At 39.4% G+C, this 24,839-nt stretch overlaps 1 protein-coding gene across 1 annotated transcript; it reads right to left on the bottom strand.

The window, feature by feature from the left end:
• Positions 1-3,619: 3,619 nt before the first annotated feature.
• rpgrip1 (RPGR interacting protein 1) lies at positions 3,620-23,618 on the bottom strand (the record flags this gene model as incomplete). Its single annotated transcript, XM_082184813.1, has 26 exons — positions 3,620-4,192; positions 4,283-4,410; positions 4,534-4,618; positions 5,901-6,090; positions 6,898-6,995; positions 7,082-7,139; positions 7,227-7,583; positions 8,323-8,498; positions 9,585-9,933; positions 11,651-11,799; positions 11,955-12,455; positions 13,215-13,332; positions 13,452-13,631; positions 13,766-13,816; positions 13,912-14,018; positions 14,260-14,471; positions 16,243-16,316; positions 16,405-16,551; positions 16,774-16,797; positions 17,572-17,677; positions 17,802-17,948; positions 19,525-19,630; positions 19,864-20,063; positions 20,279-20,396; positions 23,353-23,409; positions 23,534-23,618. The coding sequence occupies 26 exons, from the start codon at positions 23,616-23,618 to the stop codon at positions 3,972-3,974; spliced, it is 4,044 nt and encodes a 1,347-aa protein (XP_082040939.1). The 3' UTR covers positions 3,620-3,971.
• Positions 23,619-24,839: the final 1,221 nt, after the last annotated feature.

The following is a 24,839-nucleotide window of genomic DNA, read 5'->3' as shown; positions in this document are numbered from 1 at the left end:
CTTTGTGACATGATGCATAATCCTGCTGGAAGTAGCCATCAGAGGATGGGTACATGGTGGTCATAAAGGGATGGACATGGTCAGAAACAATGCTCAGGTAGGCCGTGGCATTTAAACGATGCCCAATTGGCACTAAGGGGCCTAAAGTGTGCCAAGAAAACATCCCCCACACCATTACACCACCACCACCAGCCTGCACACTGGTAACAAGGCATGATGGATCCATGTTCTCATTCTGTTTACGCCAAATTCTGACTCTACCATCTGAATGTCTCAACAGAAATCGAGACTCATCAGACCAGGTAACATTTTTCCAGTCTTCAACTGTCCAATTTTGGTGAGCTCGTGCAAATTGTAGCCTCTTTTTCCTATTTGTAGTGGAGATGAGTGGTACCCGGTGGGGTCTTCTGCTGTTGTAGCCCATCCGCCTCAAGGTTGTGCGTGTTGTGGCTTCACAAATGCTTTGCTGCATACCTTGGTTGTAACGAGTGGTTATTTCAGTCAAAGTTGCTCTTCTATCAGCTTGAATCAGTTGGCCCATTCTCCTCTGACCTCTAGCATCAACAAGGCATTTTCGCCCACAGGACTGCCGCATACTGGATGATTTTCCCTTTTCACACCATTCTTTGTAAACCCTAGAAATGGTTGTGCGTGAAAATCCCAGTAACTGAGCAGATTGTGAAATACTCAGACCGGCCCGTCTGGCACCAACAACCATGCCACGCTCAAAATTGCTTATCACCTTTCTTTCCCATTTTGACATTCAGTTTTGAGTTCAGGAGATTGTCTTGACCAGGACCACACCCCTGAATGCATTGAAGCAACTGCCATGTGATTGGTTGATTAGATAATTGCATTAATGAGAAATTGAACAGGTGTTCCTAATAATCCTTTAGGTGAGTATATATATATATTCATAGTATATATATTTTATTCAACAAAAATAGCAATTTGGTGCAGTTGCTGATATTCATATGGCCAAAAAGTAAGTTGAAATGAAGTTGAAAAATTACGTATGGATAATCAAGTAAATTTAAGTTGCTTCAGTCTTGAAATATTACTAACAATATAAAAAATATTCTTATGTTTAAGTTTATAAAAACCATTACATATTTTCACAGTATAAAGACAATTGTACCAAGACCTAAAAGTAGACATTTTTTACAATTAAACGAATGCCTTTTATGTGCTAAAAGTGTTCATTATCAATCAGACGATATAAAGGCAGGTAGAAGAATGTGTACAACAAGTTTTGGCCATGTTAATAATTTAGAGGCTTTATAGGGTCCAGTAAAACTCTCATGTTTTTTACTTATTGTGGCAAAAATAAGAGACTGTTGTTTAATGATACTACTGTGCTAAGCAATCATATCCATATAAAAATTCACATCTTGGAAAAATGGAACCTATTAATATAAAAGTGTGCAAAATGCTGACTAAACCAATTGACATAGCCAGAGGCAGTCCAATTTCCACAAAAGGAAGTGTATGTTCACAACAGTCTGGAGAGGCTGAGCTAAAGACAGCCTAATCTTATGATAAAACGTGACTAGGCATACATTTGTGTAAAAAATTAAAATGTTTGCTGTTTTACTACAGTTTCCAGGTGAAATGTTCACCAAATTCACCTGTCTGTCATGTTGCATGTGCAGCACTGTTGACGCCAAAATAAAAATCTTTACCCAGGCTGCGGTTTTCAAGGGAACTCATACTAGTTGTATCGATTCCCGCTCAGAGCGGGTTAAGTAAGGGCGGTTACACCAGTTTAATCAGATGATTTAATAAAACGTAAAAAAAGTCGAACTGGGGTCTCCGGCAGTGGGAGGCAGGTGTGCTAAAGAGCGCAGCCGCTAGCACGCCTCTTGAGGCCAAGGGAGTGAGGTTTACATGCACAGATCTTACTGGCCTATGTCCATTACACTCTCCTTCCTAAACCTCTCTCCCATCCGGGTCACGGCACCAAATGTATCCGGTCTTACTCGACCCACTCTAAGCGGGATTTGAACCAGGTTCTCCAGCGTGGGAAGCGGGTTCGCTAACAAGGGCGCTAAAGCCCACCCTGGTGACTACTTTATCATGCCTTAGAGGACCAAGATGACTGAATTTCCATTTTAGACTCAATGACTGGTACCTCACTCCACTGGACCTGGACATCTGAATCTGCTACTACAGCTCTTACCATATTCCAGGCTTTTGTAAAACTTGCCGCTAAATTATTTTCATTTTCCTGCCATCTTTGAAATAATATAGTGTTGCTGATGTTGTGTAAATCAGACAAACACAAGCCTGCTCACCTGAGTCGTTTATCATTAATGACGAAGATTCATGAGTGAAACAGCTGGAAACCAATCCTCAGGATTTCAAATAAACTATATCAATCTAATTACAAGCATACAGTATATCCAAATCAAATGTTTGTTCTACCATCTGCTCCAAACGTCACAATTAACCCTCTACTGCATAGCGTTGCCCCCAGGCAACGGAAAGTTTTCTTAAGCCCTGTGTTCAGTACATTTTTCTTTAAATGATTGCAACCAATTAGAATGTTTGAAAAAGTATCAAAGAACAGTCCAATAAGGTTTGGGAGTCACTATCAAGCACCATTTGAAGGCGGGACGTCCTTTTCTGACACATGGTCACAGGAGCACATGGTGTGAGATGAAAGCAAGATTATTTGCTTTAGTAATCATATTTAAAATGACATGAACTGTACATAAAAAATATGTGTGTGTGTATGAAGGTGTAGAGAAGCCTTTTGGCAGGTTTTGTGAATTTATTTTTATTTTGCATGTTCACAAATTCAGTTTTTCTTCTTGTTGCCTCAGGGCAACGTTATGCGATAAGGGGTACTTTTCAAGGATGTCTTGGACAATACCTCACAATGGCAAATAATGTGTTACAAGTAGGGAAGATGTAGGGTTCCTGGGTGCACAGGAACACCCAAAGTCACCAAAGTGACACTAATGTGCAGCATCCACAGTCATGTTAGAACAGAAAGGGGCCATCTACAAACTGTTCCCACAAAGTTGGGAGCATGAAATTGTCCAAATTGTCTTGGTATGCTAAAGCATTAGGAGTTCCTTTCACTGGACCTAAGGGGCAAAGCCCAACCCCTGAAAAACAACCCCACACCATAATCCCCCCTCCACCAAACAACCCCACACCATAATCCCCCCTCCACCAAACAACCCCACACCATAATCCCCCCTCCACCAAACAACCCCACACCATAATCCCCCCTCTACAAAACTTTACACTTGGCACAATGCAGTCAGGCAAGTACCGTTTTCCTGCCAAACCCAGACTCGTCCATTGGATTGCCAGTCAGAGTTATTTAAGTGTTTTTCCCTTTTTACTTAAATGATTTCTTGACATTTTTTAATAATTTTTTTTATTTTTGTATTGCTCTCTGAGAATTGTATAATGATCATTTTCTCTATGATTCTTTACCATTGTTGCATAACGTTGCCCTCAGGCAACAAAAAAATATTTTGGGGTGGGGGGGTTGGGGGAGGGACATTTTTCAATAAATCAATAAAATGTTCCCAAATGAGCCAGGAAATGATGTGAAATAATTTTTATCATGTGTCATCAAAATTCATGCAGTAGAGGGTTAAGCACCATTCTTCTGCTTACAGTACAGCAGATTGGAAAACAAAACATCAGCTCATGAGTCAAAAGGAAGTTAATTCACTTCCTTAGTTGTACCAGCCACGTGTTTAACTCTAGAGATTTTTATCCAGCACAACCCAAAACATAACTTTTTTATTAATTATATTACTGTATATTATATTATATTATAAAAGCATTTTTGCAGCTGAAGCCACTTTCATGTTTTGCATCATTCAAACATTTGACAGTATGAAAGTTTAGAATGAGTTTAGAATTTCACGAGCAAAATATTTGTTGTAGAGTAAAAAAAAAAAATCCAGTGATGTTCCTTGTTCTGTTCCTTGGACTGTAGAGTTTCATTAAAAATCATTGTCTTCATCAACTTCAAAATCAAGCACATGCACCTCATCGTTCTTCTGTATCACTCCTTTCTCCTCCTCCTCCTCCTCTGTGCTGGTTTCTCTTCTATCCCTCTTCACAACCTGATGATATTCCTGATAGATTCCAGTCAGAGCCTGTGCGGCCTCAACGGACACTTTCAGCTTTCCAACCACATCCTGCTCTTCATCTGCGCTGACAACTGACAGATAAAAACAGACAGTAATGCATGTATTTCTTATGCATATATTTCAAGTATATTTTCATCTCCTTTAAAATGACTGAATATTACCATCAATCTGTTCTTCAATTACATCATTTCCAGTCAGAAGAAGTTCTCGTAAATCCAAGTGGGCATAGCCGACATCTTCACATTCTTCTTGCTCATTCATGGGCTCACTGACTACTGTGAACTTTAACCTGGATGATTGGAGGAAAGAAAGCAAGAGATTTGAAGATCTTCTTTACGAATCTTTCATTTTATTGCCATGTGAAATTATTATTGTTACATCTATCAGTATCTCTCATATTCTCTCTGTTTACCTGCCCTGGTTGGGGTCAGTGCCTTCCAGCATGGTGTAGAGGTAATGTCTCAGAGGAGCTGCTTCCAATGAATCCACATGAATAACTGACAACAAATAAGGAAACATACATTGTTAATTATGTGTTTGTTTTTCTTATCACTTTTTTAATTCATCATACCAAGTTCATGTTAAATTTACTATATATATATTTACTATATATATATATATATATATATATATATATATATATATATATATATATTTACACACACACACACACACACACACACACACACACACACACATATATATATACATATATTTTATATATAGTAAATTTAACATAAACTTGGTATGATGAATTAAAAAAATGATAAGAAAAAGTGATAAGAATATATATATATTAAATAAAGGGCCACTTCAGTAACAACACTACTGTATGTTTCTTAACATAATTAATTACACTATTAAAAATGCACTGTAATCCTGACAAATTTAAAGTTGTATTTTAAAAATGACGTCTTAATAATCTTTTGTCATACTTTAAAAAAGTACTTTTTTTCTGATGTGTTGACTAACATGCACATGTAAAGTACTTGATTAGAATTTTAACTAAAATGTGTTATTTAATATTACATTTAAAAGTTAATATATTTTACATTTATTAATCTGAACTTCTTTACAAATGTGTAATTATGTGTAAAGATTATTAATATAATATTAAATACATTAAAATTCATACATACAAGTTTCAATTGAAATGACATTCAATATTCAGTTGACCATAAATGCACTACATTCGGTATTCTTTGACCATATTTTATAAACATATGAAATATGAAATTAACATATAAGGATGTGCATAAATCACACTTAAGTGGGCCAAAAATGCACTCTAAACTTCAACTAATATTGAGTTTAATATGAATTTAAACTATAATACAACTTAATTTAACTGCAAATAAGTGTCCAAAAACATTACATAGAGTTCGTAAGAATAATTTTCTTTTAAAGTGTATTATTTCTGTAATAAGTACTCCTTTTAAAAGTATGGGTGGCAAAATGTAAGTGGCATTTTTATTCCTTCTACTCAAAACTTGAAAACTAAACCTGCTAACCATTTGTCCTAACCGAGTGTGCTGCAAGTTTCCAGGGAGAAGTTATTCCATGCTGAAAGTTGGTCCAAATCAAAGTCAATCAAAAAAATATTGTATGTTTAATATACAGCTACTGTATGTTGAACAGAAGTTTGGACCAATGAGACGTCAGTGTGGGTGGGGCTACACAGAGTGATGTTAAAGGTCGTGGATGGTTAGGACAAAGACTTTTACCATGGAAGAACATCTGGTTAAGACACATAAAGGTAATTAATTTCAGTGACCTTACCTCTTGTAAAGTTATAGTGTATTTCCTCCCCGTCTGTTGGTTTACGCAGGGACATGGGCGTTTCTGTCGTCTCCATGGGAATACCTAGAAGGCGGTATTCTACATACACCTGGTGCACTGAATAGTCAAGTGCAACACTGGAAGAAGGGTTAAAAGAGAGTGACAGGATTTCCACTCTGAGTCTGTCTCCCTGTGAGACACAAAGACAAACGTTAATGAAGAACTGACTCTTCCCATTTAAGGCCAGATGCAAGTACATGAAAACAAATGTTTCAGCTACGCCAACTTGATTTCACGGAATGGTCAAATGTGCTCTGATACTCTGGCAAATGCATAAGCGTTCATAAGTAATTAAGGGACTTAGATAATGGTGAGTTTTCTTCCAAGCGACAGTGTACAATGTACAATACTCAAAAAGCATCAATACGATTGGCTGTCTGAAACAGCTGGTTGTCAAAGAATATGATGTGAGTTTAAGATTTTCCAAATTTTATTTGCAGTCATTTAAGCAAGGATGTTGAGAAATATAGTGTATGGGTTTAATTTCATATATTAGTAGCGTCTCTGATTTCAGGTAGAATCACTGTATTGTATTGTCGTTCCTTAACATGGTTGAAATGACATATCTTGGTAAAGATTTTGATTGAAAATGACTTAATATTCTGGTAAAGATTTTGGTTGAAAATGACTTGTATAGTAGTAAATATTTTGGTAGAAAATTATTTAAAAAAATGTAAAAATACATAGAGGTGGGAGATATGACCAAAATCTTTACCACAATATAAGTAGTTTAAATATGATATACCCAGAAACTCAACACATAATGCTTTAATCCCCAAGTAAACAAGCCAGAGGTGACAGTGGCAAAAGCATGACCAAAAAAATTGTGAAAAAAAATTGTAGTTCTCTTCTGGATATAAAGTATGTTTTTGCTTTTTCATATTTTGGAGATTCTGTTGTATGTAACACGTCCATTAGTCAACTGTGTGATCATCACCTTTTTACGTGGTTTTGGAGGGTGAGGAATTATGATGACGTCACTTCCATTTGAATCTCTTGATTCATCAGACTGAAGGGCGTCTACGTCACTCTGAGCTATTTTGGATAAAAGAGGTAAAAAGAAGCTTTAACTCTGTACTTTATATCTTGTGTAATGAATAAGTGACTTTTGAAAATCTCACTTCTATCTTCTGTTTCATCCTCTTGTTCTTCATCTTCCTGATCCTCTATTTTGATTTGCTTCAAAAGAAACATATTGAGGACACATTTGAACTGACTGATTTAAATACTCATAAATCTTCCTGTTACACCTTCCCAGGTCCTTACCTGTGCTGAATGGCTTCGATAGCTCCTTTGTCTACGAGGGGTGCTCAGCTCTGAGTCCGATGGTCTAAAGTCCATAAATTGATTGGACTCAGTTGACTTAATAGACATGGCAGGGGTTCTGGGTTTGACTTTGTCCTGAATGGGAGAAGATGCAGTGCGTTGTTGCTTCCTTCTAACTGACCTTGATGGTTGACCTGCACTGGATAGAGGTTTCCGGTGATTCGAAGTCGGTTCAGATATCAGAATGGTTGGAGACTGAAGGGGTAAGACCGAACCTCTTTGAGAGATTCTAATGGGAGTGGATGGGTGAATGTCAGAGGTCTTGGCTCCATGGTCTGCAGGAGGCCGAAGCTGAGACTGAAATTAAATTGAAATATTTATTTTATATTGTTGTTGAATTACTCTGGGGTGCGTTTCCCTTACAGCGACGTAACTCGCTGCTTCACTACCTTAGTATACGATGCTTCGTTGAAGAAATCAACTAGCCAGTCACGACAGTTTCCCGAAACCATATTGTCGCAAAGTGGCCGTTCAACCACGTTGGTTAATGATGTCACGAATGTGTTGGAGTAAACTTCTTTTAATTAATCTGTTTGGGATCGAATTAATGCTAAATGTTTTGCTATAAATTACGGACATGTCGTCTGAGGACTATTTCTAATTTTTCTCAGTTATTTTACTTTATTTTCAGATTCAATCATAGGCTCGTTCTTGCGTACTAGAGCACGTTCGCACATGCGCACTCTTCAAAAATGACGCTTTAAATCTCTTGACAAACTAAAAGACGTAAATTACATTTGTATGTATTCTGAATAAAAGATATAGATTGTACTGAATGTGAGCTTGCTTATTTGGCTCAAGGTAAGGATTTGTTGAGTGGTGTCATGCAAACAAGAAACTATGTTTGTAACCACAGGTCGAGAGCTGCCGTTCCAAACACACAACTTTCCGATGTTGTTTGCGAATGTTCGTTAAAACTATGTTTTCGGGAAACACCGGCTCAGCTGATAATGTCAGAACTTGCGGCCATAGTTGGCTAATGATGCTTTTGGGAAACGCACCACTGGGCAGTTATTGTTATTTCATAGACACTCACCCTGGGCTTTGCAATGGGTCTCTGTGACACCTCAGCGCTCGGGACCATCCTCTCTTTCTCTGCTCCTTCTCTTTGCCTTGACGGAGTCTCAGGTGACTGAAAGGGGTACTTCCACCTGAGAGTGACCCTCACCATTCCTCTAGGACTGCCAGCAGGGTCTCTAAGCACATAATCACCTGACAGCAGCGAACAGAGGAAACATTATTCATCAATTTACCTTTGCCTTAGTGAATATTGCTTATGGTTCTAAATTTGATTCCCATGGTAATATAATGTTTTTGTTACTTTTATTTGTTTCTCTTGGTTGAATATTGGATATTTGGTTTAAAAAATATGAACTTACTAAATGTACGCTATTGGTCAAAAGTTTTAAATAATTAAGACTTTAAAAATCTTTTTGAAAAAAGTAGTTTGTCACTTAATAAGTCACAGAGGCAGCACTTAGTTGATCAACAGTATAACAAAAACAGTAATACAAATATAACTTATTCTTGTGATGGCAAAACTGAATTTTCAGCAGCCATGGTCCAGTCTTCAGTGATAATTCAGAAATCATTCTAATAGGCTCAACTATTAATAACATTTCTTATTATCAATGTTAAAACAGTTTTTGATGCTTCATATTTTTGTGAAAACCATGACACATGTTTTTCAGGATTCTTCAATTAATAGAAAGTTCAAAAGAACAAAGTTTATTTGAAATATATATTTTTTATAAATGTGTTTTACTGTAATTTTTAATAAATTAAATGCATTCTTTTCAGCAAGAATGCATTCAATTTATTAAAAATTACAGTAGCCTAAAAGTAGGCAATTAATTTATTTTAATATAGAAGTCTTATGAAACCCAACTTTTAAAAGGTAGTGTATCACAGTTTCCACAAAATATTAAGCAGCAAAAACCATCAACATTGATATTAATAAGAAATGTTTTGTAAGGAATCAAATAAGCATATTAAAATGATTTCTGAAGGATCATGTGACACTGAAGACTGCAGTAATAATGCTGAAAATATTTGTATCTTTGCCAAAAGATAAATCAATGACATTCTAAAATATATAAAAATTGTAACCGTTTTAAATCGTAATAATTTTTCACAATATTACTGTTTAAACCGTATCAAATAAATGCAGCCTTGGTGAGCAGAAGAGACTTCTTTCAAAAACATTAAAAAGATCGGTAGTGTATGCACAAAATTATATTCCCACTTACATTGTTCAATTAAGGTTTTGTTTAATTGCATCTTGATCGTAATGATTACCTCTGATTGGTCTGCCTACAGCAAGGGCTTGTAGTGGAATTGGTGTCTTTGCCAAATAAGTGGGAGGAGTCTGACTTTCGCTGTCATCAAACACATACACCCACAGACTGCCCACATTCAGGTATTCTAATACATCCGTGGTAACAGCTAACGGATAGCTCGCTGAGTCTTCAAAGACAGGATCCATGCAGCACTGAATTATGGGTGTAGAATGAGGTGGTAGGTCATAAAGGCGATACGTTAAGTATGCATCAGGGAGTAGTCCTGGCCAGCGGGTACTGAGACCCACACAGCGCTCCAGTACCACCTCAAGCTCATTGGGTATCCCTACGCCGTAATCATACATCTCCTAAAGAACACACAAAAAGACATGTTTTTAACAGTTTTAGGTAATAATTTCAGTCAAATTAAGCAGTTCTGCAAGAGAACAACACACACTGAATTCATATTACAGAAGACTGAAATTAGCTTGATTCAACATGTGTATGTCGGCTACATAATACGGACATTCAAATGTCGTCATTTTACTTAAATAGAAAAATGCTCAACATTTACTCTAACAATGGCTTTCGTTCTATAGGAATACAACTGGAAATGTTTAGAACCTCTAAGCTGATTCCATTCAGTGAAAGAGGCTGTTGATTTTCAAAAATGACAAAAAGCACACAAAAGTGTATGTCAAACATATCAAAGTAGTCCATATGACAATATTACAAGTCATCTGTAGCCATTTGGTAATTTTTAAATATGTACATGTGTGAAAGACAGTATGGCTACAATGGAGGGCATTATTTAAATAATGTATTTTTCCTCACACAAAAGTCTGTTACTCACACAAAATTATTGGTGTTTTGGTGTTTCTTTGCTCTATTTTGTCTTTTTTGGAGCCCCTAATTATTGTATACATTCACTGTATGGAAAAGAACAGTTTGGAGATACTGTAAAGTGGGATAGTAAAGTGTCATTGTACACACACTTCAGAATCTTGCCAGAAGTAGTAAGTCATCTGGGTACTTTTTGCCTAACTTTTAAGAGTAGGCCTACTGTGACTTTGGACATGCTATTCTTGTCACATACTATTAGGGAAGTATGCACTTTCAGATGCAGCCCTACACTCTTGTGAAAAAAAGAAGTGTGTCTAGTGGTAGTGAAGGTGCTCTTTTAAGTACATTTTTTAAAAGCTGTACTTGCAGATAATATAAAATTAATGAAATAAAAGGCTACTACTTAAATATGTATGATATAATGACTTCTTAACACATTTAAGTACACTTTTAAAAAGTGTATTTTGTAATAATGTCAAATTAAAAGTTAATTTTAAATTGTTTTAATAATCTTGTGTTTGTTTTTGAAAGCATTACACTTATTGTGATGTGTAACATGTAAAGCACATGTAAAGTGCTTGATTATAATTGTACCTGTACTGTGTTACTTGATATTACATTTAAAGTTAATATATTTTAAATTTACTAAATTGCAACGTCATCAGTTCAAATGTTTAAACACATGACATACAAGTTTCCATAGAATTGACATTAAAGTATATTTTTGGTTATCATAAATACCAGTACACATTAACCATATTTCAAAGACAAAACAAGTAAATAAGAAATTACATATAAATATGTATTTAGTCCTACTTTAGTGGTTAAAAAAAACCCTACTAAATTCCAGCTAACTTAATTCTACAATGCTTGGAATAGATTTAAACAGGATGGTTTTTTTTTTATGAGAATAGACTGTGCATAGGCTTTGTCTTGGCGGACTAGATCTGATTCGCTGCTGCTGCTCCTGCTGCTGGCATGAGTGAAGGCTACAGCCAAAACATGCACATAAATACAGGGAATAGAATATGAAATGCTGCAAGAAAAGTAGGAAGAACTCTCTAGCAGATCTAGACAGGTGGTGCTGGGGAAGGAGAGGGGATAAGACAAGGGCTCTGAGTTGAGTCCTTCAGTTCACATTTACTGTAAATATATTCGTTTAAAGTATATTATTTCCATAATAAGTACACTAAAGTCCTAAAAAGTGCTGTCCTCATACTGTATGTACATGGTGGCATTTACCTCTGTTTCCCCATGAGCCCATTCCGAACCTCTGGTGTATCTTACAGCTGTTCTGCTTGTGGGTCTTTCCATTTGAGGTTCTGCGAGTTCCACCTGAGGGTGTAAACACACCCAAAACTCAAGGATTCCTATAACTTCTCCTTCAGCTCCTGCAGAACAAAGGACAACTTACAAAATGCGGTGGCAAATAGTAATGCAATCAAGAGCTACAACAATGAAAAGAATGTGAAATTAAACTATCTTACATAAGCATCATTTATATGCTATTTTAATTGCAAAGCACATGTGAGCTCATTTTTCTTACCTGTGATGTTGGTTCTGTTTTTCATTCGTTCACCTCTGCACTGTAGCGCTCCCATCAGAGTGATCCTCGCTCTCCCACGGGTTATAAATTGTACCCCTCCAAGTGCTTGGTGCAGTTCAACAGTGATGGACCCTTCCTGTACCCTGAGCTTCTCCAGGTCGAAGGCAGAAAGGGCGTAATGCGACTTGAAGCCATAATTTGGCTGATAACCTGACATTAGTGGAGTTGAGAGGGTTTCAAAGTCAAGAAAGCCATAGGTGCAAAAGGTCGCAACCCCTTGGTGATCTCCTGTGTTTTGTCCCATGAGTCTCAGTCCCAGTGGTGTGAAGGTGGCTCCTGTGAGATGGATCTCCAGAAGAGATTCTCCTCCACGCAGATGTGTGACTGTGGCGCCCTCTGCTGTGAGCTGGACTGACTGTTGTGCCAGGCCTGTCCAGGTGTACTGCATGGGTATGGTCCGCTTATTGTTTCTAGGGCTGTACGCTAACTCTTTGAGTTGAGCTAAAACAATGGAGGGAAAATATGATGTCATACTTGCATTATTAAGAAAATAGGGGAGAATGGGGCTAGTTGTCACACTTTTACTCTCATCTATTCCTTGTTTCTCAGTAGTTTCTATAAAGACATATGCATACATAGTTGACCCTGCATTCCAGTGTGGTGTTATTATGGTTTCTTGTTTATCCAATAACTAAATTACAAAAATTATGATGCATTAGAATTTTAGTTTGGAGGATACAATTCAGAAATATTATTATTATTATTATTACTGATTTAAAATAATTTAAAATCTGATACTTATTTAATTTGTAACCATCTTAATTATGTACACTGTAAAAAAATTCTAATCCTCCCAAATCAAAAATTTCAAGTGACCGATAACATCTAAATTTTTCAATGGGCCCAAGTGAAATTCTTGTTGCAATAGTCTGTTAACATTGGCTCAATGAGAAATAATACGTCAGACTAATTGAAAAATGTAGATGTTATCGATCACTTGAAATTTTTGACTTGGGGATGTAATTTTTTTTTACAGTGTAAAGTGTTTATTTTTTATGTTAAATAATAAAACATAATACATAATGGTTTTATTTAAACTAAATATAACTGAAAAAGATTTTAAACTACAGATATTTGAAACCAATATACAAACAACTGCTAGAAAGAAGGGAAAAACAATCAGATTTTTAACTTAAAACTTGTGACAACTAGCCAAAATAATTTGTATATTATACATGCTACAACAGCAGTTCCTCTAACCTTGTAAATTGCTGATTTGAAGGCCTCTGCTTTTCAACAATTTGTCTTTTTCACTTCCCCTTCTTCTATTCTCCTCCTTCTCTCTTTCAGACTTCTCCATAACTGTCTTCATCTCGTTCTATAAAAGAAAATACTGTAAGTGTAACGGATGATGTTTTGGATTATGTAGAGTGAAAAGAGACATTCTGAGCAATATATGCAAGAGTTGTGATTTATTTTCACTGCGACTGTGTGTACCTGGAGGTCAGCATTTAGGCGATGCTGCAGTAATAATAAATCCATAGTTTTCTGGAGTTCTAAAACAGTTTCTGCATATGAGGCTTGTACTGCAGTCAAATCCCTTGATGTGTCTTCTAACTTTCCATCCGTTTTCAAAAAGCACATCACCCCTTGAGTCTCCTGCTGCATTCTGAAGGCCTAAGAGAAAAGCACAAGAATGAAGAGGGAAACAGAAATATAATGAAACAAGCAAAGCAAAACAATTTTTATATAGCTACCTAAATATTTAGAAATCTGCCAAAAAATCTGCCCCTTTAAAACTAAAATCTTACCTTAATCTGCAGCAGAGTCTCACTCAGATCTTCCACACTCATATCAAACTCCTGATAGAGAATGAAAAACAGATTCTAATGAGCTGAATGTCTGGCCCCAGTTTCTCTTTGCGAAGGAAATTTAAGCCTAATACAGGAAACTTTACTTTTGTAACAGAGTCCAGTTTCTCTTGCAAAGATGTGACCTCCTGCCTGTGCTGCAGGACCTCTTGCTCCAAGCAGTCATGTTTTTCTCTGAGGAACATAACCATATCTGAACACAGAAAAAATACATTCAGTTTGTTGGGGAGATGTTTGCATTAACATTGAAAACATGAACATCAGATGTATTTTGCATATTTGCAATTATGAGCTCTGATTTGATGATTACAGAATCCTCAGGAGAACTTTGTGCACCGTTTTCAGGCTGCTATAATCAGCACTTCCAGAATAAGATGAGATGTGGTCCAGAATTGATGGTGCTGGATATAAATCTGACAGTGCAAGAGCCTTACCTCTATCTCGCTCATTCTCCTTCTGAACTCGATCATTCTCAAGTCTCATCTGTTCCTTCTCCTGCTCCAGCATTATCTTATCTCTCCTTTCTTCGACCAATCTTTCTTCAAGCTTCTGTACCTCCTCTCTCCACCTATCTTCTCTAAATGGTTCCCTTGTTTTCTCTTGTTCCTCATGTTGTCCTTCTTGATGGCTTTGGGCAGACATGGTGCTATGGTGGAAACCAATGGATTAAAACTTTTAAAACTTTTTAACTACAGCTTTTCCCCTCCACTTATTTACAGGATGGTTTGGGGGTTAAAAGACAAATCATCAACCAGTTCCATAGCTTGAATAGCCTGGAATAAAGTTGTATGGATGGGCCCCATTGACCTTAGAACAACTGACAGTCCAAATAGCCAAACAAATCGCTGCATTGCGAAGCCTTGTTGCTACCCACCATTTTGTCTGTCAAGCTTTAAAGCTTACTGAACTTACTGATACTAGTTACCCAGAGTGGCGTGTTAATGAAGTTTTGTTTGTTCATTCTTGAAATCATCCAGTGATCTTGAAAAATGCAAGGGTTGAATCAGACTTGTTGTTCTTATATTGACCTTCGAAAAATTGTCCTCATCCATCTGTTGACTTCAACTTATTTGTGGATTATTTGGTTCAGAAACATGCCGAATTAAACATCTCTGTGCTTTAATAAGTAATAGTGTGACACGCAGCCAAATTTTACTTTATTTAAAGGGCACCTATTATGCAAAATTCACTTTTACATGGTGTTTGAACATAAATGTGTGTTGGCAGTGTGTGAGCAAAACCACCCTAGAATGATAAAAATCCACCCAGTATTTTTTTTCTATCTCAATAAATCACAAGCACTGTCTCAGAACGCCCTGTTCTAGATTTCCCCCACTGTGACGTAGAAATGCGCTAAGCCCCACCGACGCGGTTTGATTGACAGTCTGGTTTTGGCATAGACCCCGCCCTCGGTGATCTGCATCCTCCATTGTTTCAATGACAGCCGGTGTGTAATGTCTCATAAGAAGTGTAACTTAGGTGTTCTGTTGTGGAATTTAAGAATGGACATAGTAGTCTTCACTGACATCAGAGCCACTGAAAACGCAGCGGATGGATTTTATTTATGAAGAAACGGCGCCACTTAAACTTCCTTCATTTTCTGACTGACTGTTTAGTGAACGAGGGTCAAAGTTAATCAAGTGTGGATCATTGCCTACAGTTCGCGATTCAACGTCACCTCCAGAAGTAAGTGTATTTTATGATTTTTGAGCAAATAGTCATTTCAATCGATGTCAGCCAGTTCAACAACAAATGCTTCTAAAGCTATTTATTGTCGTCGTCATAGATGTCTCAACAAACAACGTCAGACAGTTTTATGTCACGTAGGCTATCATTTTTGCAGCAATTACAAATGTAAATAAATTAAGGTCTGCTCTATCTCCATAGACAGTATAAACGTCTATCTCCCTCCCCTTAAGAAAAAAATAAATAAATCGTTTGTACTTAGCAAACGTAATCACAGTATTTGTGTGTGTGTGTGTGTGTGTGTGTAGTTTCAAAAAATTGCGCGAACGTTATCACAGTTCGTGTGTGTGTGTGTGTGTGTTGCACATCCATAATTGCAAAGGGGACGCTGTAAGTACATAAATGTATCAAATAACCATTCCGAGACGTTTAGTCCATTCTCATTCGTGTCTCTTCATCATCTGGGTCCAGCAGCAGGGCGGGGATATGCAGCTCATTAACATTTAAGGTGGTACACTCCAAAACAGCTCTTTTTAAAACAGGCCCCAAAAATGACATTTTCAAATGGTTATAATAAATTAACTGTGGGGTATTTTGTGCTGAAACTTCACAAATGCATTCTGGGGACACCCAAGACCAATATTACATCTTGTAAAAAGGGGCATAATAGGTGCCCTTTAAAGAAAGTCCCTGGTTGCCCCTACCTACGCTACATCCTATGAAATACTGACCTCTCCAGAAGTGAATCATAGCTCTTCTTCAAGAGGTTCCTCTCCCCTTCCAGGTCGGAAACCCTCTCCTGAAGCTGAGGAACAGATGATTGCATAAGATTGCAAAGAATAAAACTTGAAATAAAAGTGCAAAAACTTTAAGAGTAATAACTCAAGCTGTACCTCCCCCAGAGCTTGCAGTGAAAGTGTGGCAGTGTTGAGCTGGCCCTCGAGTGTTAGCACTCGCTGCTTCTCCTGTTTCAGCTGCTCGCTCAGGTCCTCCACCTTCTCCAGCAGTGCTACTTGGCTCTCTTTTAAAGACCTTTGGCCCTACATAATATTTACCCATATAAAATAAAAAAGACATAGAACCCTGTTTATTCAATGGCATTTATCAAAATTAACTGGGTCTAATTATCAATGTTCTGTCCAGTTCAATAGGGCTACTTCAGTGTTTAAGTTTTTATTCTCAGGTCATGTCAATGTTTTTATGATTATAAAGAAAAAGCGGATAATGATGAGAACTTAAAATGCTTTTCAGCTTAAGCTCACCTCCTCCAGCTGGTTCTCGTAAGCCTTAAGAAAGAATACAAAGAGAGAAGGTAATGAGGGTGATTTGTTTTAATGCCGAAATATAATTTGGAAGACATTATACCAATTCTTTCAAAGTGGAAATCCCCATCTATGATCCAATTCACCATATACACTGAATTATATGTCTGTATATGCATACACACTTAAAAAAAATACTCACAGCCAAATTTATTATTTTTATGAAATTATATTTATGGATTAGTTAAATAAACTTTCATACAAAGAATAAATATTATTTATTATGAAGAAAATATACACATGCTAGGTCAATGTAGGTCAATATAATATATTTTTACTACTTCATTTAACCATAAACAAAAGCTAAATTATCTATAATATGGTAGTTGAAATTCTACTTAATATAAAACTAAACACATGTTGTTGGTACTTACTATAAATAAAGAACGCTTCGAAAGACCTTAATGTTTATTGTGATGTGTTTTTAAAATATGCATCATATTTTCTTTTATGTACTAAAAAAAGACAAAACTTTTAGACAAACTGAACAAAACAGGTTTAAACTGAAAACCATGAATTGCGTAATATTCTGATTTTGCATTTCAATGTTTTTATTCATTTTTAGGAATACTGAATCTGATTTTGAGCAAGTGATATGAGTAAATGCCTGCTCACATTTAGTCTAGAACTACAATAACCACACAGCGCACACAATGGATGCACTTACTCCCGATTAATACAATTGAAATGGATAATAGTTTTCAATGTTTTTTGCTCTGGTTTGGTCTTATGGCTCACCTCCTGAAGAGAAGCAAACTTTTCCTGATTGACCAGAAGGGCAGAGCTCTTTTCAGAGAGCTGCTTCTGCAGTCTGATCACATCTACATTATCTTTTATAGTGAGTCTGTAAAGAAGAATAAAAAATGTCACATGCACATATATATACACACACACATACATTTATAGAGAGTCTGTAAAGAATAATAAAAAATACCACATGCACACACACACACATAAACTTGTCCTACCTGTGTCCGTCGGCTTGTTGTTTGCGTAGGTCTTTCACAATACCCTCAATTTCTTTCTCTTTTTCTCTGAACAATTCTTTAAGAGACTGAGTACTTAACTCCTGTTCTGCCACCCTCCCTTGCTGGGTTTCTATGATGGTAGATCTGCTGAGAGAGAAAACAAGCCAGAAAATTAGAAACAAGGAGGGAAAAGCCGATACTGCATGTAAAAATTGCATTTTAATAGCTAATTAATAGCATGGAAGCAATGTCCTACTGTCACGTCTGCCAGCCGGAGTGCCTATGATAGCCACCAGAGGGCACTCCTTCCATCTTTGTTATCTCATCATGGACTGCACTTCCCATAACCCATTGCTCCGACTCATTATGTCTGATTACTTTCAGCCGTTTCTCAGTAGCCTTGTTAACTCTTCTTATTTAAAGCCCTGTGTATTCACTCATTGCAAAATCTCGTATGTGTCATACTGTATTTCTGAGTGCTTGCTGGTGTCCTGTGTAATGGTTCTGACCTTCTGTGTGGATTACCCTAATAAATGACTGGATTTGGATCCTCAACTTGTGTGTCTAAACCATATGGGTATGGATGATCAAGCTGCATTAAAATTAAGTAAATATCAAGCAAAATATTCTAGCAAAGTCTTAAAGGTTGAAAGCAGAACTACATAGCTGAAGTCTCTATGCTGGGATGCCATGAGCAGATTGTCATAAAGCAAATGCTTTTCAGTGCAGACCTACATTTTTGAACTACATTAAAAGTGTTTCTTCCTCCTTTTGTTTGTTTCTTTGTCTCAGCTGAGATGCAGGTATTAAGCACAGCACTATACTGTGTTTGCAAGTTATGTAAACAAAAACATCCAACAAACCTGAGTAATGCAATTCTGCTTATAGAAGAGAAAGAGACAGAAATATTGAGGACAATAGTTGTGTTTTGTATTGACCATGGCTATTACATATATGAACTGTTCAGACATGCATCAATTATTTAAGCATGATAGAATAATGATGATCAGGGGTGCGTTTCCCAAAAGCATTGTTAGCCAACTACGGTCTTAAGTTCTGTTGAACTGTGTTGGTAACAACAGAACTTGCGACCATAGTTGGCTTCTGGAAACGCACCCCTAATAAGCATCCATTGATATTTTTTTTTTGCAGTTAATATAACTTGCATATAAGAACATATAACACACAAAGACATTTTTAGACACTGTGATGATGTGAGTAGTATCATCACATTCATATCATATTGTGAACATTCCATGAGGTATTTAAAGAGCAGTTATTTTTTAATATCTTTAGACATATTAGTTTAACAGACGTAGGCCAGTAAGAGCTGTGTGTAAACCTCACTTCCCTAATCTTAAGAGGCGCTCTAAAGTCTGACAATAGAGACCGCTGTCTTTAGCCTCCTTAGCGTCGACTGACGCTAGAGCGCCTCTTGAGACTCATCCAGGTCACGGCACCACTGTAGCCCTCCAGTTCGAACCGCCCGCTCTAAGTGGGGCTCGAACCCGGGCCCGTTCGCATGGGAGGTGGGCGCTGTAACAAGGAGGCAAAAACCTCAGTCTCTAGCGTCAGTCGCTCTTGAGATTAGGGGAGTGAGGTTTACACGCACAGCTCTCACTGGCCTACATCTTTTACACTAGTGCAATTTTTTTTCTGTCTATTCTCCATAGTAACTTTAAAGTGAAAACATACACAAGAACACACCCACAGGTCAACTTACAATCTGTCTATCTCTCCTCTAGTATCGTCCAATAAACTGATGCCACAGCGGGCAGGAGCAGTTTGGGCAGCTCGTCTGACACCTCCATCTCCATCCACGCCTCGCCCTGAGAAAGAGAGAGTAGATACTGAATAAAATCTGGACTGCAACACCAAATTATGTATGTGGTGGTACCATACTGCATTATTAAGTCATTCAAAGTACCATAGACCTTGTATTTACATGCCACCATTGTATTAACATGGTGCATGTCCAAAAATAAGCTTCAGCAATATTACCATATCCAAAAACACAGTAACACACACACCATTACCAAGATTTTTGTAAGTGACTCCTCACCTGTTCGTGGCCTATTATGTGTTCTGATACCCAGGTCTAATATGTGTTGCTTGGCTAAATTTAGTTTACTCTGCAGCGTCCCCTTCTGGCTCTCTAGAGTCGCTACACGAGCCTCTAGCTCTTGAATGGTGTCCTCATGCTCTCCATCCCTCCCTGCAGACGAGGGTCCGTGCTTTAATCGCAGTAGTTTAGTTGATAACCTGAACAGCCAAGACAACAGATTGTCTTACTCTTCTTGAGGCGGTGTATTTTGGGGTATAAAAACAATGATAAAAGAGTCCAAGCAAAGCGTTCAGGTGGCATAGTTCTGGGACTGCATGCACCAGCTGAGTAACTAGCATTGAGATGAATAGAAATGAGGATGGAAAACTTTCCCCAAGTTTATGAATCTCGTTGTTAGTGCACGTTTCTGTACCTGCGTAGTTTTTGGTCTTGTGTGCGGCTGTGTTGTTTGAGAAGTGTGTTCTCCTCCTGTAGACGGAAACACTGGTCTTCCAGCTGCTCGCGTGGTACTCTGAACAATCGCTGACGATCTGTATAAAGCCAGAGAGACTTAGAAAACAACTCAGAGTTGCTACTATTTACAGTGCTTACTCAGAAGTTACTCTTTTATAGCCCAGGATTGTATACTGAAGAAAGAAGTTCACAATAATATTGACTTTGTCCCAGATGCTTCTTCTAAAAATAAGCACAAATTAGATAATTGCTGATATACAGTAAGAGTATAGAGCTATGAAACATGAATAGCATGGTTGAACTAATAATGAAACAAGTAAATTATCTTTGAAATTCTCAAGGAGACACATTTGAGATTACTGAGGCATTTTTCTCAGTTCAGAAAATGTCTCCATTTGCTCTCCATTTGAATCTACTGTAACTGCTGTTAAAAAACAACAACTGGGATATTCCATCCATCCATCCATCTTCTTCCGCTTATCCGGGGCCGGGTCGCGGGGGCAGCAGTCTAAGCAGGGATGCCCAGACTTCCCTCTCCCTAGACACTTCCTCCAGCTCTTCCGGGGGGACCCCGAGGCGTTCCCAGGCCAGCCGGGAGACATAGTCCCTCCAGCGTGTCCTAGGTCTTCCCCGGGGTCTCTTCCCGGTGGGACATGCCCGGAACACCTTCCCGGGAAGGCGTCCAGGAGGCATCCGGAAAAGATGCCCGAGCCACCTCAGCTGGCCCCTCTCGATGTGGAGGAGCAGCGGCTCTACTCTGAGCTCCTCCCGAGTGACTGAGCTTCTCACCCTATCTCTAAGGGATCGCCCAGCCACCCTGCGGAGAAAGCTCATTTCGGCCGCCTGTATCCGGGATCTTGTCCTTTCGGTCATAACCCACAGCTCATGACCATAGGTGAGAGTAGGAACGTAGATTGACCGGTAAATCGAGAGCTTCGCCTTACGGCTCAGCTCTTTCTTCACCACGACAGACCGGTACAGCGACCGCATTACTGCAGAAGCTGCACCGATCCGTCTGTCAATCTCCCGTTCCATCCTTCCCTCACTCGTGAACAAGACCCCAAGATACTTGAACTCCTCCACTTGAGGCAGGAACTCTCCACCAACCTGAAGCGGGCAAACCACCCTTTTCCGACTGAGAACCATGGCCTCGGATTTGGAGGTGCTGATTCTCATCCCAGCCGCTTCACACTCGGCTGCAAACCGTCCCAGTGCATGCTGAAGGTCCTGGTCTGATGGGGCCAACACGACAACATCATCCGCAAAGAGCAGAGATGAAATTGTGTGGTCCCCAAACCTGACCCCCTCCGGCCCCTGGCTGCGCCTAGAAATTCTGTCCATAAAAGTTATGAACAGAACCGGCGACAAAGGGCAGCCCTGCCGGAGTCCAACATGCACCGGGAACAAGTCTGACTTATTGCCGGCAATGCGAACCAAGCTCCTGCTCCGGTCGTACAGGGACCGGGTAGCCCTTAGCAAAGGGCCCCGAACCCCATACTCCCAGAGCACCCTCCACAAGATGCCGCGAGGGACACAGTCGAATGCCTTCTCCAAATCCACAAAGCACATGTGGATTGGTTGGGCAAACTCCCATGAACCCTCCAGCACCCTGTAGAGGGTATAGAGCTGGTCCAGTGTTCCACGACCAGGACGAAAACCACACTGTTCCTCCTGAATCCGAGGTTCTACTATCGGCCGGATTCTCCTCTCCAGTACCCTGGAATAGACTTTCCCGGGGAGGCTGAGAAGTGTGATCCCCCTATAGTTGGAGCACACCCTCCGGTCCCCCTTCTTAAAAAGAGGGACCACCACCCCGGTCTGCCAGTCCAAAGGCACTGTCCCCGACCGCCACGCGATGCTGCAGAGGCGTGTCAGCCAAGACAGCCCCACAACATCCAGAGACTTGAGGTACTCAGGGCGGATCTCATCCACCCCCGGTGCCTTGCCACCGAGGAGTTTCTTGACTACCTCGGTGACTTCAGCTTGGGTGATGGACGAGTCCGCCTCCAAGTCCTCAGCCTCTGCTTCCTCAATGGAAGACGTGACGGCGGGATTGAGGAGATCCTCGAAGTATTCCTTCCACCGTCCGGTGATATCCCCAGTCGAGGTCAACAGCTGCCCACCTCCACTGTAAACAGCATTGGTAGGGCACTGCTTCCCCCTCCTGAGGCGCCGGACGGTTTGCCAGAATCTCTTCGAGGCCGACCGATAGTCCTTCTCCATGGCCTCACCGAACTCCTCCCAGGCCCGAGTTTTTGCCTCCCCAACCACCCGGGCTGCAGTCCGCTTGGCCCGTCGGTACCCATCAGCTGCCTCAGGAGTCCCACAAGCCAGCCAGGACCGATAGGACTCCTTCTTCAGCTTGACGGCATCCCTTACTTCCGGTGTCCACCACCGGGTTCGGGGATTGCCGCCTCGACAGGCACCGGAGACCTTACGGCCACAGCTCCGAGTGGCCGCGTTGGCAATGGAGGTGGAGAACATGGTCCACTCGGACTCAATATCTCCAGACTCCCTCGGGATCTGGTCGAAGCTCTGTCGGAGGTGGGAGTTGAAGATCTCTCTGACAGGGGATTCGGCCAAACGTTCCCAACAGACCCTCACAGTACGTTTGGGTCTGCCGAGTCTGTCCAGCTTCTTCCCCCGCCATCGGATCCAACTCACCACCAGGTGGTGATCAGTTGACAGCTCCGCCCCTCTCTTCACCCGAGTGTCCAAGACATACGGCCGGAGGTCAGATGAAACAACCACAAAGTCGATCATTGACTTCCGGCCTAGGGTGTCCTGGTGCCATGTGCACTGATGGACACCCTTATGCTTGAACATGGTGTTTGTTATGGACAAGCTGTAACTAGCACAGAAGTCCAATAACAGAACACCACTCGGGTTCAGACTGGGATATTGTAAAGAATATTTTTTTTTCCAATAGTAACAAATAAAAGTAATATATTTCTATAAAAAAGTGTATTAAACCTACTAAGAAATAGTAGTGCATATATAGGACTAGTTGTTGAGTGTTGAGACACGTCATACCCTTTATCTTGAGCACCTGTGGTGGTCTTCTCCAGCTTCTGGTGTCTTGATCTGTGTCTGAAATAAAGCATGCATTGATGATCTTGAACAAAACAGATCCACTCATTTAAACAAACCAGAAATAAAATGCATATGATCTTGCAATCTAAATAAACATACACCGTGTCAGCTCTATACACACCTGTGAGAACAGTTATCAGTCCTGCTCTCAAGCCCACGTCCCGCACAGGGAGGTCACCTGCTGTCTCATCCACAGTCAATGACATTATGAGAACTATCAGCTCTAACGAATCACTGCCTTTATGAGCCGAAGCATTCAGGAAGTGATGTCACCACAGAGGAAGTCAATGGGACATTTGTATTTCTTATTCTGCGTCACAAAGAAAATAAGGAAACATTTCAAATTAAGTACTTGATTAAACTAAAAAACTAATATGAAACTAATATTAGCATTTTTAAAACATATTATTTAAACCTAAACTCATATGAAATATAATATTCAGCTAATTATAGAGGGGGGATTTTCATCTTTACAGCCAAACCAATGGACCTCCAACATAAAAACATCTGTGATGAATTTAAAATTGGAATTCATCACATCATTTGAGATAAAAACTTAAATAAAAAAATCCAAAGTCACTCGCGTCTCAGCTCCACCCCTCTTAGGGCGTGAGAGAAGGATACAAGGAATTAAATGAGGATGGAGGAATCTAAAGAAGTCTTACTTGCATAATGGAATATTCTTGATCACTCAATTGTCACTTCAAAGGCCCTGTTTACACTGGTATTATGATGCATTTTGGATGATCAGATCACAAGTGGATGACGCTAACAGATCAGTGGGCAAGGACATAAACAAAGGGGCGTTTTCGACCGCGTTACCTGATTTGCCAAAGTCACAGTGAGGGTAGGGTTTAGGGGTGGGGTCGGGTGAAGGGCATCATTTTCATTGCATGATTTATAAACACCCACCAGTTTGAAAACACCCACAAATTTAGAAATGCCCACTTTTGTTCCGCGGAGACCTCATACTCGTTCGAACAGCTACAGAAGACCGCCTACTCTCCGCCTACTGACCTAAACATTATGGGAAACACACTAGCCAGACGAGATGTGATACTTTGTCGACTGGAGACCCAAGTTTGGTTTGAAGACGAAAAGCATACCAAGCAGAATGATCTCTCACCATTCCTGATTTCTAACATACACTCACAGCGTTCGCTGTGGTCTTGCGGCTTTCAGAGGAGAAACTAAACCGGGCGCATTCATTTGTAAATTGCGTGAGCTTATTTTGTCCATTCGATCGAAAGAGACCCTCCCCTCAAAGAAATTGGGACAGAAGTGGTTGAAAGTGAACAAAAGAGACATATTAAAACACCAGGACTGAATCCGAAATCGCCCCCTATACCCTCAAATAGTGCACTATTTGAGGGGACATCCATTAGTGGTGTCCGAAACCATAGTGGACATTATTGAGTGCACTTATT

Source organism: Leuciscus leuciscus (genome assembly GCF_965113295.1).
Source record: "Leuciscus leuciscus genome assembly, chromosome: 11".
Classification (NCBI taxonomy): domain Eukaryota; kingdom Metazoa; phylum Chordata; class Actinopteri; order Cypriniformes; family Leuciscidae; genus Leuciscus; species Leuciscus leuciscus.
This window is presented reverse-complemented; position numbering and strand designations above follow the sequence as displayed.